At 42.0% G+C, this 19,714-nt stretch overlaps 1 protein-coding gene across 5 annotated transcripts in view; it reads left to right on the top strand.

Annotated features, from left to right (window-relative positions):
- Positions 1-19,714, top strand: part of STAT6 (signal transducer and activator of transcription 6) — a 604,937-nt gene that overhangs the window by 543,099 nt on the left and 42,124 nt on the right. For 3 of the 5 annotated variants that reach the window (XM_069230781.1, XM_069230777.1, XM_069230780.1), the window contains exons 15-19: positions 256-402; positions 4,775-4,838; positions 12,317-12,403; positions 15,455-15,553; positions 19,149-19,229. In XM_069230781.1, coding sequence (XP_069086882.1) covers positions 256-402; positions 4,775-4,838; positions 12,317-12,403; positions 15,455-15,553; positions 19,149-19,229 — 478 coding nt within the window. The remainder of the gene's footprint in view (positions 1-255; positions 403-4,774; positions 4,839-12,316; positions 12,404-15,454; positions 15,554-19,148; positions 19,230-19,714) is intronic. The other 2 variants (XM_069230778.1, XM_069230779.1) reach the window with 2 other exon arrangements.

Genomic DNA, 19,714 nt, shown 5'->3' with positions numbered 1-19,714 from the left:
CTTTCCAGGGCTCCATGGCCCCCCTGGGGGTCGCGACCCACAGATTGAAGACCTCTGTTGTATACCATATATAGATTTAGCTGTGCCCTTTGTATCCAATGAGCAGATGTTTTTATTCAGAGGATAAGGATGCATTAGTGTTAGCTTATAGGTATCTGAATGATTGATCCTTACTGGTCTCAGACCAAGCCAGTTCACACCAATGTCTATTTAAAATATTCCTCTTCATTATCTTATCCTCATCTGCACCACCAGGCGCTGCCCAGATACAGAATATCCAACCATTCACTGCGCATGACTTGGGCATCCGTACCCTGGGCGATCGCATCAAGGATTTGACACAACTGAAATATTTATACAAACAGAAGCTGAAAGATGAAGCCTTCCAGAAGCACTACACAAGTGAGTATGCAGGAGTGTCATCATAGATTGAGTGCACGCCATTTGCTTCCCATGTCCAATAGGAAAACACAATTTTATGCTGGGCACCATACTTCTGGGGCAGCAGTTTCATCTGATGCCCAACTTGACTAAGAGCGGGAAAAGCAGCCATGATGCACAGGGCCAATTAATATTATGTGACAATTGAAGACAAATTATGGGGGTCTTTATGACCCTGGCGGTGAGTGGTAATTTGGCAGCAGTACCGCCAACAGACTGGCGGTACATACCGCCACATTATGGGAATGCAGGTTGGCTGCAGCCAGCCCGCCACTTCTCCACTCGGACTGCCATGGTGATAGCAGCCGCCGGGCTGGAGATATCAATCTCCAGCCCGGCGTCTGCTATAGTACCGCTGGTGGCATTTTGAGCCCGCCTACCACCATGGTTTTAAAACCATGGCGGTAGGCCCTACCAGTGACAAGGAATGCCTTCTCTGTCGCTGGTAGGGGTTCCCCCCCCCAACACTTCCCAGACACCCCCCCATCCACACTCCCCCCTTCCTATCCCCTCACCCCCCCCATACACACACGCAGACATGCACCACGCATACACTCACTCACTCACACTGGCCTGCACGCATTCATACATGCATACATCCAGTCATGCTCGCACACATTCATACACACATTCACACGACATGCATACACGCACTCACATAACCATTGTTACACGCATTCACAAACATGCATACACCCACGCAAACAACACTACACACACAGACACATTCATTGCTAACTCCAGCAGTAACATGGAGTGTTACACACAAGTGTGCATGTCAGCTGGTTTCTGTTGTGTGCAGGATTGTTGTTGTGCTCAGCAGAAACTAAGCATACCAGTGCAAATATCCTTTCATAAAAGGTTGTGCCACTTTTATTATGCTTATACTTGTTGTGTTTAAAGACAATTCTTGATGTGTAGGTTTATGCTGTCTCCATAGTATGGGCTTTTAGAAGCTCCTCTTTCCTTTAAGCAGACGCCATGCAGATCTCTATTTTACATTGGGTATGTCCAAAGAAAGTGTCTCGCTGGGCAGTGATATTTGACCTTAAACGAAAAAAAACAAATTCAGGTAGTTTCTGTACACTCTGTTCCCTCTTGAAATAAGGGATTATTTACAAAAAAATATTTCAAAACATTTTTTCAACTCCATTCTATAGGCAATAATGAAGTAAAGTAGATCATATTGTTCGAACAAGTGTCCCAATAGGAGACCATATGAAACAATATATAAATGGCAATATGAAGAGAGAATGCATTTTTAAAAACGGCGTATATAATGATACGGTTGAAAACCAATCTATTTAAAAGTGCATAGGAAACAAAGGGGTACACAAGAGACCATTTCCAAAGGTACACACACACTGTATCATCACAGTCCAGTACAGTTGGAAGTAACAAAGAACCATGTGTGGATGTCCACCATGATTATTATATAATATTGATCTTCAGTGAAGAACAAATAGTTAACAGGTGAAGAAAAAAAATTGTAAGGGAGGAGAGATGAATGTATCGTTGACATTTCGGTCTCAAATTAAATGAATCCATGAGATCTTCCTGAGGACAAGTTTGATGTAGGAGGAATTATAACAAGGGACCCCAAACTAACTATATAAATATCAAACAACATAAAACGTATCTGTCAATAATTACAAACTTGTATGAAAACCTCTTTGTGACACACAGGAATGTGTGTTAAAAGGTGACCAAAGTAATGAATAGAAAATAGTCAAAATAACCAAGATCGTAAAGTGCAAACCTTGCACTGGACATATAAAGAATTATGTGGAGACTGGGATGAGATTATATCAGATTGTGAATCTCAGGAACTGTGGGTCATACTAAAAGAATGTATGCAACCCATCAGTGCATATTCATTTAAGGAATATTGATCACAAAAAAAAAACATGCTTACGTCCAGATGTATGCCAATTATACACCAAAAACACTATCCAGTGATAAACATAGTGGGAGAGTCTGAGGATACCAGAGGCTACTATCAGTCTCAGAGTATAATGTCGAAAGGTGCCCATGTATATGGAAGGAGACTCACCACAAACTGTAAATGCAGGCTAGAGCTTTGTTCAAATAGCAGCGCACCCAGAAAATAATTGTAATGGTTCATAATGATGGAAGGGTAATACACAATCTCCAGTAATGTAACTATGTTCCTTGCAAGGCGGAACAGTCCGGTCAGTAAGTGAGTCTAAGGCTTCTAAGTGAAACAGATACTCGCGCCCAAACAGAACGTAAAAAGGTTAGACCTTGGCAGTTGGCCGCCATATTGGGAGCGGAAAAAACGACCTCCATAATAGAACCTGAAAAAACAAGGAATTGATGCCACTTGGTGTGGCGGTAATTATGGGAATCTCTAAAAAGGAAGTGGGTATGATGACTGAGCTAAACCTGTGAGAGAGTGAAACAGGTGGACCAGACATGGTCAGCTGCCTTATTGGGACTCATTATTGGAATCTGAGAACCCCCCACTGAGCCACTACTGGGGACCCCGGCCCAAGCATTTTCAATCATTTAAACTGCAAAACAATGCACAAACAAATGCAGAAACAAACATTCCTCATACAAATACACCAATTATGTTTTCTTTAATTTACTTCAGAAACAATTTTTTTTAAAAAATCTAATTTTTAATACGAGTGTTGGAGCATTTCTAAATTCAGTTGAGGCTACGAGTCATCCATACTATATCTTGTTTGATGCACTAGCACTGCACTCACAAATCACTCTGGGAATACTAACCTAATTGTTTGCCTCCAATTTTACACTTTGCTGGTTTATTTATACACAAATTCCTAATCTGTTAATATTTTTGATTTTTCTAAGCAGTCGTGGACCACCTGAGAATGCTTCACGGACCCTGACCGGTGGTGCTAACCACAGGTTAAGCACCACTGGTCTATACATTTGAGTTGAAAAGATATTTTGAAATAGTCTTTTGAAAAACAATCCCTTGTTGTCCCTTCTTATTTCCATAACCTGCACCCAAGTTCACAAGGTGTAACTGGGTTACCCATTTTTTTGCCTTTTTCTTGAAATAAAAGCAACTTCAGGAACTGTATCTCTGGTGTACCACGAACTTTGCAGAAAATGCAGCAGCCAAATGACATAATTCCAGTGGTCCAATTATGCAAAATATATAGTCAGTCAGTACATGTCACTAGCTTAGGACTTTAAATGAACACAGACAATCAGCAGTGGTACATACCTAAATAAAGCACTGCTTAAAAGTTTCAGCAGCAAAACTTTCTTGGCAGTTAAAGTGTATGCATGGCTGAGATATTGGGGTTTATACTGCCTGCCTTTAAACTATGTAGGCCCTCATTATGAGTGGCCTAGTAAATGGTCAAAATTTACCCCACCCTTGAATCTAAAGATATCTCAGTGAGTGAGAAAAATCTGGCCATTAAAAAGTTGGACCATGAGAGTCCACTAGGAAATAAGGAATAACGGGAGAATCCGTAATTCACGATCAGATTCCCCATTTCCTCAGGTATTTTTGCATGGAAATTTCAGCTGTTTTTAGCAGCTGCAGTTTCTCGATTAAAGTAAAGATATCCGTGGTGCTCCCAAAGATGATCTAATACCAGTGGAGCCGGTAATTGCTGTTACCGTCCCCATCAGAATTAAGAGGCCACTTGTAATGAGGGCCGTAGAGCTACTGCGCTGTTCTTATTGCATTATGAGGAAAACAGTACAGTGGCATGATAAAGATGGCCAGTTAGTATCACTCACATTGACTCCAGGAGTCCAGGCCAATCTAGATTTAGTGCTTGCAGATAATGGTGTGGTTAAATATTATTTGAAAAACGTATAAGTGCAGATTGTAACTGTTTATTATCTCCTATTTCGCTTTCATTATCATTCTCTCTCCTTTGTCTCCCATTCTTACTCACCATCCTTCTCTTACATATTTACCTTTTTTGTCACGTGCTCCCTTTTCTCCATGATTCTCTTCACATCTCCCTGACCTCTTTATTTCCCCCGGTTTTCTCTGATCTCTCTCCTTGTTATACACCCTCTTGATCTAACTACGTCTGCTGGGTGCCTCTCTTCTCGGTCTTGTTTTTGTCTTCCACTGCTGTTTCCTTCTGTCTTTGTCTTTCTGCATCTGCCATTCTATCTCTCTCTCTCTGTCTCTCATACCCTATTTGCTTTATTCTCTTTTCCTGTCCCTCTGCTTCCACCTTTCTTTTCTTTCTCCTCTCGCTCCCTCTTGGCTTGATTCTCTTCATCTCTCTATACTTCTGCAAATCTTTCTGTCACTTGCTCTTTCCCTATCTCCCTTCGGCTTGCTCTCCCACCCTCTTAATTTCAGAAGAACAACCTACAACGAAGACTGATGGATATACACCGGCATCAATCATAATGGCAGTCAACAAGTACGTACTAACAATTTTATTTAAACATTTAAGACATGGAATTATTGAAATTACTGCCTCCATACTAAATACAATAATATTATGGAAAAGGCTTCTAACTGCAGATTCTTTACTCTATAAAATAACCCATGTGTCAGACTGGATCCAGAAACTCTTGAGCAGTACTTCTTTGCGCCGGTATCTGGCACCAAAAGCTCCTCGTCTTCACCGGGAGTTGATGGACGGTAGACTCTTCCAAGAATGGAGAGAAGCTTGGCTCAATCTATTTGTCACCACAGAGAATATGCAGTCAGCGTTACTGCATGTTGGATTTTCCAATATGGTTCTCGATTGAAGACGCATTGCGGCGCTTGAAGCGTACTTCAAGACTCATATACACCTTCCTGCCAATACCACTCCTGCCTTGACTTTTCAAAAAAATAATCAACTGGGTTTAAGTCATATTGTTTACTCTGGACTGGGCACAGAGGGTATGGTTTCCCAAACTCCTGGTCCTGGGTATCTGTCCTCCGATGAGGCTGCCTCTTAGGGAGAAAATCCTGTCGCAGCAGCAGGACAGAGTCCTGCATCCAAACCTGTGGATGCCCCATCTTCTTGCTTGGAGATTGTTTTGATTTTCCTTCCAAGATTGTTGTCATTCTGACAGCCAGCCAGGCACCCCACAATGCAATCTGTAAATGCCTGCCATTAGGAAAGGTTTGTGGCTTAGTATTCGGCCAAGCTTGTTGACCCACTTCATCCCAAACTGTCATTGGCACGGAGGGTGAGCGAGTTTCAGGTTCTTTCAGTTCACCTGCCATGTATAGGCTTCTACCTGGACAAACTGTTTTTTCTAACTCATGCCTCCTTTTTTCCCGAAAGTGGTCACCCGCTTTCACATTGGTCGGTCTGTCACCCTCCAGTCATTCTTTGCTCCCTTCACCCCTCAAAATAGGAGGAGAAGTTACATCACTTGGCCCAAAAAGGAGAGCTCTTAGTTTTTATATTGATCGTACCAAAAAAACAACTGGACATTCACCTTTTCATTTATTTCACTGCAGCTAATGGAAAGGCAGTGCAGAAAAGGACCATCTCTCAGTGGATTATACTCTGCATTAAAATCTGCTACATTTTAACAAAAAAACAGTCTCCAGATGGCTTGAGGGCTCACTCTACCAAAGCTGAGGCTGCTACTACTGTATTGGCACGCTGGCCTTTCCTGGACATAAGCCAGGTGGCTACCTGGGTGTGGCTTGATACATTCACAAAGCAATATTGTCTGGAAAGTCGAGTGTCGAGATGGGCATTTTCCCTACTTGGTCCTGCAGGGCTTTTTGACATGAGTCAGTTTGCAGTCCTTCCTCCAGGAGGTTATCGCTTTGGAACCTATTTGAAGATTAGAAATCTGTAGTTAGTAGAACAAGTTACTTACCTTTGGTAATGCCTTTTGTGGTAGAAACTGTATTCAGCCACAGATTCCTTACCGACCGTACCTTCCTCTTCGCTCTTCGAACTAGCCCTTTCTCCTGAAGTTCCTTAGATTCTGCACAGTGATCATAAACATTCTGACGAGGCTTGCGTCTGTGTACGCAGGATATGTTACAAAAGAAACTGATCTCAGTGCGCTGATGTGGCCCCTATATGGGCACCGCTCATGTCATATCTGGTGCTGACGACATTGACAGGGAGCCACCTATCCCCACACTGAGGTACTGCTCAAGGTCTTCGATATCCAGTCTGACACCTGGGGAATTGTTAGGCCTGGCAGCTTTTTGGCGTGTCTCCCCTGTCTTCTTGCCATCTGACCTCCTGTTTTTATGGTTTACTAGACTCTGTTTTTGCTGGTTTATTGTCTCTGCACACTTTACCACTGCAGATCAGTGCTAGAGTGCAAGTGCTCCCTAGGTAAATTGTACTGTTGATTGGTTTATCCATAATTTTCATATTTGATTTACTGGTAAGTACCTGGTAAAGTGCACCAGAGGTGCCAAGGGCCTGTAAATCAAATGCTACTAGTGGGCCTGCAGCACCGATTGGGCCACCAACATAAGTAGCCCTGTAAACATGGCTCAGGCCTACCACTACAGTGTTTGTGTGTGCAGTTGTAAACTGCCAACTCTAACTGGAAAGTGTACCCACTTGCCAGGACCAAACCTTCCCTTTTGGTACATGTAAGGCACCCCTAATGTAGGCCCTAGGTAGCCCCTTGGGCAGGGTGCAGTGTATTTAAAAGGTAGGACATGTACTGTTGTGTTGTACATGTCCTAACAGTGAAATACTGCCTAATTCAGGTTTCACTGTTGCAAGGCCTATCTCCCTCACAAGTTAACATGGGAGCAGCCTTTAAATAACTTAAATCGCAGATTCCCTTTGAGGGCAGATAGAAATATGGAGTTTGGGGTCTCTGAACTCACAATTGAAAAATACATCTTTTAGTGAAAGGTGGTTTTTAGATTGTGTGTTTGAAAATACCACTTTTAGAAAGTAGGCGTTTTGTTGCTTAGACCATTGTGTGACTGCCTGTTTGTGGATTCCCCGTGTGGGTTAGTTTGAGAGTTGAGCTGTTGTGAATTCCCTCAAGACAGTGACACAAAGGGGTCTGGGGTGTAGTCTGCATATCCCGATGGGCCATCTGAGCTAGAGTGGAGGGAGGAGTGGTTGCCTACACCTGAAAGGACTGTGCCTGCCCTCACACAATGCAGTCTCCAACCCCCTGGTGTGTCTGTGGCCTGGCCTGGACAAGGAAGGATCTTGCAAACACTTGAGACTTTGCTTTGAAGTTTGCCAACTTCAAAGGCGGAAAGGGGTGTAAGAAAACCACCCAAAACCCCAGACTTTTAGAATCTTTCTGGAATTAAGAGGAACCTCTGCCCAGGAGAAGAGCTGAAGGAGGACTACTGTCCCTTTGCTGTGTTGCTTTGCTGGACTGGCCTGCAGTTGCTGTTTCTGCCTGAAAAGAGTGCAAAGGGTGATGTTTGCTGGGTGTCCTGCTTGAAAGAGTTCTCCAAGGGCTTGAAGTAAAGATTGCCTCCTGGTGGAAGTCTCAGGGACACCAAAGACTTCAGTTTCCTCGACCTGCAGTACTGGGAACTGTGTGTTTTGTGCTGTTCAAAAGAGAAGACACCACCAACAAAGCCGCTGGCCTGCACCATGACCTGCCAACGCCGCAGGGAGCTCCATTGTCCCACTTCACACTGTGACCCTGGTCTCACCAACGCTGTCATCAGACGACTTCACCGCTCATGAGGGTCATGAAGCACTGTCCTGCACCGCTTGCGGGGGCCTACTGACGACAGCGCTTCAGCAACGACGATGCCACTGCCTGCACTGTGACTTGGTGACACCGAACATTGCACCGCCCCGCTTGACACTGCAGCATTGGTCTCACCAAAGCCGCTGGACACCGTCACTGAGCCGCTGCCTGCATCATGACCTATGGGCACCGCACGTCGCATTATCCCACTTCGCACCACAGCCCCAACGCCATCTACGCCAGCACTCCTGACTTCATCAACCCGGAGTTCAATCCGCAATGCATGTGATTTCAAGGGCCTGACAAACCCCGCACTGACACCGTGACGCCAGCGACGCCACACCGTGACGCCAGCGACGCCACTCTCTGGAGCTCACCACGAGGATCACAACGCCCTGCAATTCCAAAGGTACTGTTTATGGGTCTTCCCGACACCGTAGCTGGCCCCTGACGTCGCTGCTGGCCTGAACTGTTGGTTTTGTTGATCACGAATCCATGATAGCCCCAGGTGGAACTATCGAGTTCAAGGAACTGTATTTTTGAGTAAATCTTGTGGCATTCATATATTTATTACTGTATGGTGGTTTTTTATCGTATTTGGTCTTGTTTTATATAGATAAATATTGGCTATTTTTCTAAAAATGGTGTGGTCTCCTTTTGTAGTGTTCATCTATTACTGTGTGTTATGTGCAAATGCTTTACGCATTGCTTCTGAGATAAGCCTGACTACTCGTGCCAGGCTACCAAGGGTGTGAGCAGTGATTATCTGAGCGGGTATCTCCCTTATCCCCACCAGCGTGAGGGTCCCTACTTGGACAGGATTCAAACCGACTGACAACTAGAGACCCCATTTCTAACAGGAATATTCTAAGGAATCTGTGTTTAGATAGTTTCTAATAGGAAAGGTGTTACCAAAGGTAAGTAACGTGTTGTACTCTATATTTTGTAAACATAGTTGCTTGTCATCAACTTCAAGTTGGTGATCACATAACGTTTCCGTCAGTAATATTGCAACCAAGAACAAACACCTAAAACTCGAGTACTTCTCAGCATTCAGTTTATTCGCACATGTAGTCTCAGGACTACTGCAATCTTTGACCTTGCTTGTAGTTTGTATTGGTTTGACCTTCCTGGAACTTCTGTTTCAGCAATATTACAACAAAGTATCTGGGGCCACAGCAAGTCTCTTGCAGTCCCTGTTAGCTGCACATAAGGGAATTTACAGGAATGTATTATTAGTAATATTGCATTTGAGTTCACTTTAATCAAGTAACTCTCAAGAGCTCTTTGCTTATCAGTAAACTCGAACATTTGTGCAAAACAGCTGGCAAGCTGAAAGCCTAGAACACCCCATTAGATCTGTACACAGCCAGCATAATAAAAGACTAATTTAAATAAATCCAGGATTTTCAAAGCGCTGCAAATCACCCTTGAGGGTCTAAAGGCTTTGATTTGTAGGTACGGGGAGATTAAATGATTTGCCCAGAGTCACAGGGTGTTAAGCCAACACAGAGACCCCCAGCTTACAAAGAGGGTTGCTCAAGCCATTAAGCCACATAATTTGTGTCACCTGCCATAAGTGCCTTTGCTCAACAATGCGTGGTCCCCAGGGCTATGAGACACGCTATAATCACTTTATTACTAGGAAACACCCTGGCCAAGCCACTGAATCCTGTGAAGTACAGTCCTATCTCTAGCCAAACCCCGCCCCCCCTCAATACATCCCACCCCAACCCTTGTTTAGTAGCAAGGACTGGGGTAAGATAATTCTGTTTTATGCCATTAGAAGAGGAAAGGATCCCACAAGACATCAAGAAATATCAGATGTCCTCCTTGGGCAAAGATTCTACAATGAATTTGATCCTCCTTAATATGCAGCTTATGTCATAACGGACAGTAACACTTTTTTTTCAAGTGCTTGGAGAAATGGATCGGTATATATATTTATGTAGAACTACAGTCAGCAAATCAAAACTGGCTCTTCATTGTCAATGGTAAATCCATTTTAGGCGAAGTCCCACCGATATCCTAGTAATCCGGCCATTTTCTTCAAAATGGCTGACAGCTGGGACAACAATATCAACCACAGTTCCAAATATACGCTGAGGACATCCAGCTTCATATCCGTGTGGGCACTTAACAAATATCATTCTGAAAACCTGCCTGGAAAATGTTCCTCATTGGATGAAGGAGAGATTTTTTCTGAAAGGAAATCCTCAAATGCAGAAGTACATTGTGTGACAATTTTTCTCTCACGTGGCCAGAGTATCCGCTACTTCAGTGATTCCCATCAAAGAAATAAAAAACCTCGAGCATGGCAGAACTGAGTTGTTTTGTTATCATATCACAGCAGTACCTGAAAAACAAAAGTACATCTCTTGTTGCAGAGAATGATCCACCAGGTAATACTGTTGCCTCACTGCATTAAACTGACATTTCTCCTGGTTGACCACGGCAGATCTCCACACGAAGAAGTGTGTCTTGGTGAACAGGGACCGTGTGTCTTTGGCCAAGCTTGACATGAGGGAAATACAGCCGGCTACCGCCAAAGCCGTTAATGCTGCGTGAATATACGTCTCTGAATGATTCGAATTCTACCTCGTTCTCTGCCGCAAACATTTGGTACTTTCACTGCTGTATTTTCTGATACTGTTTGGCTAATGTTTTTGTGCAGTGCACAATGCGTCTTCGAATACTGAGAAGCATTTTTAAAGGTTTTACACGTAAATACACGACGAGTGTCACAATTAGTTTGAGAATTTCACTTGTTGTCAACTGCAGACTTGGAAAACGAAGATTCTGAAACATTCGCTTTCCTTCCTAAAGAAATCACACACAATGCACCCCTCTTTGCATTTGAGGAATATATGTAGCCAGACGCAAGGAGGAACGCTATATTAATCCGAGGATTTCCTGCAGATTTTTCTCCTACCACAACACTGGAAGTTAAACAGTGAGCATAGGAAGCATAGGAACTAGAGTATAAACACTGATTCTAGTCTCAAAATCGTCAGCACACGCCCGTTCTCTGATCAATGAAGTAATATTTACCTAACCTGCCTTTACATAGGTTGCCCAGAAGATTCCGAAATTGTACTAAATTAGATATTTAACCTAGACCAAGCACATGCACTTTGCAGCAGTGTCACGCAGGCTGAGGTATCCAGACATTATGAATGTCCATGCCTCAGCCTGTGGGGTTGGACAAACTCCAGATGGCCCTCTGGCATGGGCCTTGGCGCCCTCGGTGGCTTCAAATTGTCCTCGCAGGGAACAGAAAACAGCAGGGTTAACATGCTTCAGTCCTATCACAGGCGTGACAGAAGCGGAGCCATCCTTCTGGGACAGTTAGGAGGGTGCAAACGAACTGGTTGCTACTGGTAGCTATGCTACTGATACAGCAAACTATATAATCTGAGTGTTAATCTTGGAGGATATGTAATCATCTGATAACGTACGCATCAAAGTGCAGGTGTGTGCAATTAAATGCTTGGCCGAGCTTGGATGTGCGTTTTGAGTGTAATGGGTTGTTAGTATCTGATAGAAATTGGATATATTTGATGTGGTTATGTACATGTGTCATACAGTCGGTAACTGTTACAATTCACTGGAGTGTAAACGTGTTTGGATGCAGAAGTTTGTTTGAACTTTTGTGTTTGAGTATAGATGAGTAATGATGTGAGAGTAGTGTCATCTATGTAGCCCTCCAATGTACTTGGAGCTGAGAAGAACAGAACTTTGAAATAACACGGGGCCAGGAAGCTTGAAGTAGTGTACATGCTTTTTAGTTAGGCATGTGTACCATCAGTGCTATAAATAAAAGGCAGTGTCCACTGACTTGAAGGTAGCTGTGGATTGGAAGACCACTGTGTACACTTCCCTTTTCTACTAAACCCAAGAAATCACATTGACCAATAGTCGATCAGAATGCAGCTACGAGGTTGTCGTTTTCTGTTAGTCTGTCATGTGACCACGCAGAAACTCAACTCCCTCTAGCAACTCAGTGCTCCCTAGGTTTACCCACCTTCTAGCTACAAGGAATTAGTAAGCTTGGACCAAAGCAACACACTCCTGATTTTCTGTCTCTCATATGCCTAGTCTCCACTCCAACCACAGGGACCACAAATATGGCCGTAAAGCCAAGCAACACTAGGCAGGGGCCAAGCTAATGATACACATTAGAAAGAGCTTTATTGTGTTCTTTATGTGTGATGGGTTCTTTATCAATAAATGTTTCTACTTGCAGTGCTCAAGGCCAGTCGAAGCCCAGTGACACCAGTATATCGCCAAAACCTGAAATGGGAGCCCACCAACAGGACAGTCCTGTGGCACAGTAAGCTGAAATATTAATGTCCAAATCATTTTTACCTCTTTTCAATCTCATCTTACCCTTGCTCTCAGTCCTTTTATTTCTGTGTTTTTCTTCAATTTTCCTACAGCAGCCATTTATTGCCTTCGTGCACTATGCCCTGTAAGTCCTCCCTGTTACATTCAAAATATTTTTGAATCCTTTATTCCTTTTTTAGTGCAGTTTGCTCCACGTTTCTTAAGTTTATAAATCCCTCTTTATAAATATCTCTCTCTCCCTTTGTCTCTTTCATTTTTATTCATTAACACCTTCTTCGCCTGTAATTGGTCAGGAACTCAAAATATACCTTCGCTGAGTGTTGGTCTTAGTCATCTTGATGATATTGTTGCACTCATGCATCGGTTGTTGCCCCACGTAGACGTCTATACATTCAGGCTCAAAGATTGATCTTGTTCTTTAATGCCATCTTTCTTTCTCTTTAAATATGGCACCTATTTTTTTATAGCGTTTTTTTCATGATCAGCAGAATGTTGTAAGCTGCATTACAGTTGACATTTGCAGCATTTTGGTATGGCTGTTTCTAAAAGCACCGCTGCCAGACATTCTTTGGATGATTCTTTACATTATAGAAGTGATGGTGATAACAAGTGTTTTTCAAAAGAGTAACTTAAGCTGTTGTCCAGCATGTGAAATGGTAATATGGGAAACCAGATTGCTATGGTCATTAGAAACACTGGGTTAAAGAATCCTTCTTTTTCTCACTTATGGTGCAAAGCCTTAGTTTGGGTTCCAAGGCCAGTCAGAATTGCCTTGACATTAACTGTAACATTTAATAACATAGGCCTCTATACTGTAGCATTCCAGCTGGATGACCAAATACACCATTTCTTTCTTAGGGTAGCAATGAAGACTTTCTACAGCAGACACTGAGAAACAGTACAACTAAAACAGAGCCAGTAACAGATAATAGCTTCATTGTCTAAACAGACCCTATATTTGTTTTAAAAAACGAGTTTGCAGTTGTGTCGTTCTAGATCACATTCTGTGTACTGTCCTACCATCTGGTGTGGAGTTAGAGTATTCTAAATTGCTTAAATCAATATTTAAGATTTCGGAATGACTGATGATGGTGTACACTTACACTGTACCTCCGACACTACTGATTGGTGTAGAGATTTTGTGATGGAAGAGGGTCATTCGAGACCCCTGGTCTGTGGTCAAAGTTAAGCTTCTTCAGGACTTCCATAGGTCATCACAAGATGTAAGGACAGTCACCCAAGGACACTGGAAGGCTAGGAGACCGAACAGACGCACATATCTTGATATTTAAGGGCAGTGCACTGTTTCATGGACCCAGATGTTATCATGCTTGGTGTCACTTCTTTTGAACATCTGGAGTATAGCAATCATCGCAGACTCATCCTAGGCAGATCCTTTCAACAGTGAGGCCTTGGTGGGCTTAGAGGAAGTTCACATCATCCTGGCAAGGGTACTTTAAGTCTTTAGCAGGGAGACGAGCTTTCCATTCACCATAGCTCAGCATGGCAGACCATGTGTGCATCTTACACTGCACAGTGTGGAGGGTTTACAAATTCTTCCCTTCCGGGTCTGGTGTAATGTTAACTGAAAACTGGCTGGGGAGCTCATTACTCAGTTTCCAGTGATTAACAAGATTTGATGATCGCGAATAATCACTTTAAAGTCCTGTAGGTAGATCTGGATGTGTCTGCCAATAGTCATTTATACACGGACAGTCGTTTTGATTGTCAACAATCAGGTTACATGTTTCAGCGTAATTTTCACATAGTGAATAAGTGTTAATTAACATATCCCATCGTCCCCATCAGGATGCGAGCTGGGAGGGCAGTCTTATAGAATCCTCTTATTGGACTTATGAATGAAGCAACACTACCAAGGACACCACCGCCATGTTTTATATAAAGCTCTCTAATACCTTGTAATGAGGTAGCACCATATACAAAAAAGCTAAATAAATGGACTGAATAGAGCCCAGGAAGAGGTAGATGGTTAAAGGTGGTGGGATACTTGAAACGTCTGGTTTAATTTGTGGCTATGATAGGGAGAAGCCTGTGCTATATATTCAATTGTAACAGTGCTGGTGTTCAGGACAGTGAGCTTTGAGATGAATAAGGAGCACGAGAATAACCGTTGTGGCAAAGGTACAGTCAATGAGAATATTTCTGAGATGTCCATTTATCCTTATGAAGAACAGTAAGTGCTCTTCCAGTCTTGCCTAACTCCAATAATAAATACCTGCGTGTGTGCTCAGGCAGGTGAGACTCGAACTCATCTCTTCCGTTGAAATAGAATATCACTCAGATGGATGAACGAATCTTATCTGTTCCCATTTAAGCTGGCCGTGGCGACAGTGGGTGGATGTAAAGTTGTGGGAGTTCGCATCTTGTCACATAGTAATGGTTTTTGGGGAACTTTTGGAAACTTTCTGAATCTTCAGACTTTTTGAATCTGCAATCTAGCAATGTACCGTTCTGTTAATTTCTTTGGGCAAAACAGTTGTAATAAGATATTCACTTATTTACCTGAAAAAATAAAAAAGAAAAAATCCACTTTTTGTTGCCAGACAAAAAAGAGACATCAGACCGTCCACCTTAAATAGGGTGGGGGGTCTGACGTCCTTCCTCCAATGCCCCCTACCCTACTCCTTTGAGCCATTGCTGTATGTTTTTAGACAGCTGAGCCAGAGGGGGCGCTGCTGTCATAAAACCGATAGTCCGTTCAACTCAAAACAGAGTGGGCGTACCAAAGGTTGACTGCACAGGGTACCCCATCACGTTTGTGACCGACTACCCTGTCCCCCAAACTCTAAAACAGGCCCTCTGTTTTCTTATTAATTCCTGCATGTAGTCTTTGTTTACTAAGACATAAACACTATTTGTGAATATGAGATCTAATCAAAATTTTATAAATGTTTACCCTTCAGCTTCTTGTTTTTTGTAAACCCGGACTGAAAGTCATTAATCACATTTTCCAGGGGTGTTAATGATGAAATATTGGTGACCATTTTTCTAAAAGGCAATTTGTTTTTCTCTACAGGTCTCCCGTATACCCTTCACCAATGATTTGTTCCCAGAACCCCAACATTGTGATGGGATCGCAAGTACATCTGGGAAATTTGCACCTACCTTTCCCAGGGTGAGTAGCTTTTGGCTGAGGGGTCTCGCACAAGAAGCAATCAAATGATGCTGCTTTATATGTAAAATGAGCATTGGCAAAAGCCAGCAGATCTCGTCTTTGGAAAATATTGTCTTTGCCAATGCCTTTTGGGGTTATTGCACACCATCAGCAAGGTGCTGTGCAGCATTGCCAAGACAAACATAAAGCAAAAAATTAAAAGGTTATGTTACACAGCTATGTAATCTTATAGTTGTGTGCTTGCGTCATTAGCATGCACACCTTCAAAATGACGTGGATACCATATTATTTATTTACTAATCTATCATATATTGGTACATAAAAAATGAAAAAGAAGTGATTTTTTAAGGTGGTTTGCAAGCCACTGTATGTTCTTGGTAAGCTCACAATAGGACATTTTGCAATCAGACAACTTGCTTTGTCTGGTATCCTAGAACTAAAAAGAGGGTAGGTTAATTTGGAACTGCATTCCTTATTTGCATGTTCTGTGTAAGGAAGTGGCACTCAGAGGCATGAAATCACTCAGCGGCAAAAATAAATAAATCAATGTACAAGACCTTGTGTGGTGTACAAAAGTAAACACATTCCTCGGTGCCAAGCAGCAGTCTAGCTCCCTTAGCAGTTCAATAATGAAGCAGTCTCTTAGGCCACAACAGAATGAAGCGGCGATAAGGGGCCCTTTGCTGAACATACGTTTAAATGATAATGCCATGATAAGAAGTCGGAAGGTTGAGTTTGTGTTATAAGGTGTGAACCTGAAAGGCATACACTGCAAAATATTGTATAGTAAATACTTTTGACAAAGCGAGCGTATTTTTGTTAGCATCTTTAGGAAAGCCTAGGTTCACACATCTACATACTTCATGAAAAAAACAGATGTAAATCCAGTAACATGTTAACAGGACACGAATGTAAAACAAAAATGAACCTGCAATGGTGATTTGTGTATAGCACTTTCCTTATTACAGGCTAAGGCAACCAAGCAGCACGCACCTCCAAAACACAAAAGCCATAAACCAGCGATGAAAATACTGTTGTCTGCAAAGTAAACACATCAGAAGATACACATGGTATCTTTTTACAAGCTACATGTTATGCCTTATTTTCTACACTCTCCTTGTAATCTTTTATATGTACGTGTTTAAAGAATTGTTGTCATGAGATCTTATAGACAGTTAAACTTATATGCAGCCAAACATGCAGGAAAGGAACATTTAAAACAGGGTGAGAAAACACTGCGTCCAAGAAAAATGCAGAATAAAAACAAAAGCGTGCTTTTGTTCCTAGGTCAGCCAAACATAGAACTCAGGGAAAATGTTTTCTTTGAAACTGCCGTGTGAGAGAAGTATGATACGTTGACTTTAAAAATAAAATGTACAGGGTCAGTCATTATTTTCTCTATGTGCTGTAGCTTAAACCAATTGTTCACAAGCTTTTCATTTTGAGAAATGTTTTTGTAGAAAGTGGAAATATTTTTAGAGAGGAGATTTTATTTTTGTAAGTATCATGTAGTTTATTTTTCTGAGGTGCAGAGTGGTGGCTTAAATTAATCTAAATTTATTAATCCGGGGAACACCCTGGTAAATTATAGGCTGTCTAAGAAATTCAGTCAACTAATTCTTGGTGATCCCCAAGTGTATTGTTCTGAGGAGCACTTCTGTAGTAATGTATCCATTCTGAAGACGATACCTTGAGTAACAACTTCCAGATGATACCGAGTTGTAGAAGGAAGTTCCCCTTTCCATCTTGAGCCAGTTATTCAGCATCGTCTCTCAAGACCCATGCTCCATTAAGCTCCATTTTATGTTATAAACATTTTGTAAAGTGATTTAACACATTCGCATCCTGTGCCAGTGGAGCACTAATTAGAAGAAACTTGAAGGACATCAAAACTGTCAAAAGAGAACAGGAGCTGAGCTTCTGTAAACTTATTTGATTTCAGTATGCAATACCCACTACTAATCTGAAACATGATATACATTCATTGAGGGAAGAACTCAGGAGGTACTGTGGGGTGGTCTTTGAATCTGGGGAACATAATTTCTGTAGTGCCTTGCATGAAGCATCTAAGCAAAAATGTTTTTGCAGGTATTGGTACTTGATTGCTTGCAAATTAGTTACCTAGATTTCTTGATCAAATGTAGCTTCATCAGAAGGGGTTTAGTGTGATGATATAAAAGGTCTATATGCACCTAACACTCCTGATCAGAAAGTAGTTTAAAAAACTCCTGCAGAGCTCAATACAAGTGGTGAAACATCTGGGCCAAAGAAAATCACTAGCCTTAAAAATGTCGCCAGAAACTCAAATATTTAAGGACCAGTAGAGATCCCCATCTTTGATCTTAAAACAGAATACTAAAAGCTGGAATACCTTTTTAGCCCATCATTTTATGGAATGTTCACTTATCTAATGTCAAGATCCTAGAGAGAAAGTCGTTTTATTATCAAACAATAGAGGCCAAAAGTAAATTCAAAAACTCCTTGTCAGATAGCCCTCCTGGACGATAAACTATTGTAGAATACTTTCAGGATTTGGTCACAGGAAATATTATCTTACCACTGGGCCAGGCAGGAATTTCTCAACACTTGTCTAGATAACTTAACAGTACTTAGAATTGCCTTGAATAAATAAGTAAAAGCAAAAAGTGAAGCCTGTTTATGTAGCTTTCATGGATTATTCGAAAGCCTTTGGTCTGGTTGATGGACCTACACTAAGACACAAACTGTTGTCTTTAAAATTGATGATTGGTTTCTTAAAATAATAATAGCCCTTGCATCCAGAAACATGTTGCCAACTTACAGTGTGTTCAAAAGGTGACTTAACATATAAATTCAGGTGGAGAGGAATTTGAAGCATGGCTACATATGCCACCACTGCTGTTTTTTTTCTTTGATTTACCTTTATAATTTAGCAAATTCTATGATAAGACTGGTAGGTATCCACTATATATACCCCGTTGGATGCATATGATGTAATGATCTTCAGCCAAACACCCATACATCCAATGGGCTTTAAAGGGGCCTTGAAAAATGACTTAGCTACTCTTAAAATCACTTTTTGAAAATACGTGTTGCTGAGTTTAAAGCGACATTTGCTGCTTTATGCATAAAGGACCAATAAAATATGTTGTGCTCTACACATTAAAAAACATAATTAATATCTGAAGCCAGATAATTAGTTGTTGGAGTTAAAAACATGATAGCGGTGGTGTGTCTGTTCAAGAGATTGTAGTTTCTTGGAACACGAGTTTGTGACATTATATTTGTTGGAATTTGGCACAGAGTTCACCTTAGGTACATCTTCTAAGCAAGGAGACTGGCATTATTCACATTTCAGCAGGAGTGAGAAGGAGACACTGAAAAAAGAACCAAGTTGGAGCAGTCATGGGCTAGGCAAAAGGCAACAGCAGTGTTATGCTTCAGCTTAACCAAAGTCTCTATGGAATTGGGTCCCACGATGCCAGACGCAGTTTAGAGATTGGCTCTTGGTATGCATGGTTTTCACCATAGGCACGTTCGTTGCAATCCAAATCTGCACTAACATTTTTTTTGGGCCAGGGGCTTGATCAGTATAACAGTTATGGTGTTTTTTCAGGTCTTACCCTGACATCCAAGTGCCGGTGGCCCACATGACCTCTCCCAGTCACTTAACAGGGACCTGCGACACCATGTTAAGGTGAGAAATGTGTGGCTTGGGTCTGAAAATGTTTTCGCTCTTAGGCAAAAGCAAGATATGTGCTCGAGGTACTTAATTTGAGCTGATGGTTGCACGTGGGGCCTACCAGCAACTAATTTCTGGGGACCAGCACTTATTTTTCCTTATCGGTCTTCCACCCAGAGAGTGAAAGAGAAAACACAAAACGGTAAGGATGGAGGAAGAGAAAGATCGAAACAGCGACAAAGAAAGAGCAGTTGAAAAATATTGAAAGATAAACGGACAGTGAGCGTCTGATGAAAAAAGAAAGAGGCCTGAGGTGAAATCAAGACTACATAACTTTAATATTCGACACCCTCGACATTCAGTAGTGCTGGCCACGGGATTCTCAAATCAAATCAAATCATTAACTTTTATAAAGGGCGCTACTCACCCGTGCAGGTCTCAAGGCGCTAGGGGAAAAAGGGGGAGGTTATCGCTATTCGAACAGCCAGGTCTTTAGGAGT

This window comes from Pleurodeles waltl, chromosome 4_2, assembly GCF_031143425.1.
Source record: "Pleurodeles waltl isolate 20211129_DDA chromosome 4_2, aPleWal1.hap1.20221129, whole genome shotgun sequence".
NCBI lineage: Eukaryota > Metazoa > Chordata > Amphibia > Caudata > Salamandridae > Pleurodeles > Pleurodeles waltl.
Note: the sequence above shows the minus strand (reverse complement) of the source record. Positions and strands in the feature narration are given on the sequence as shown.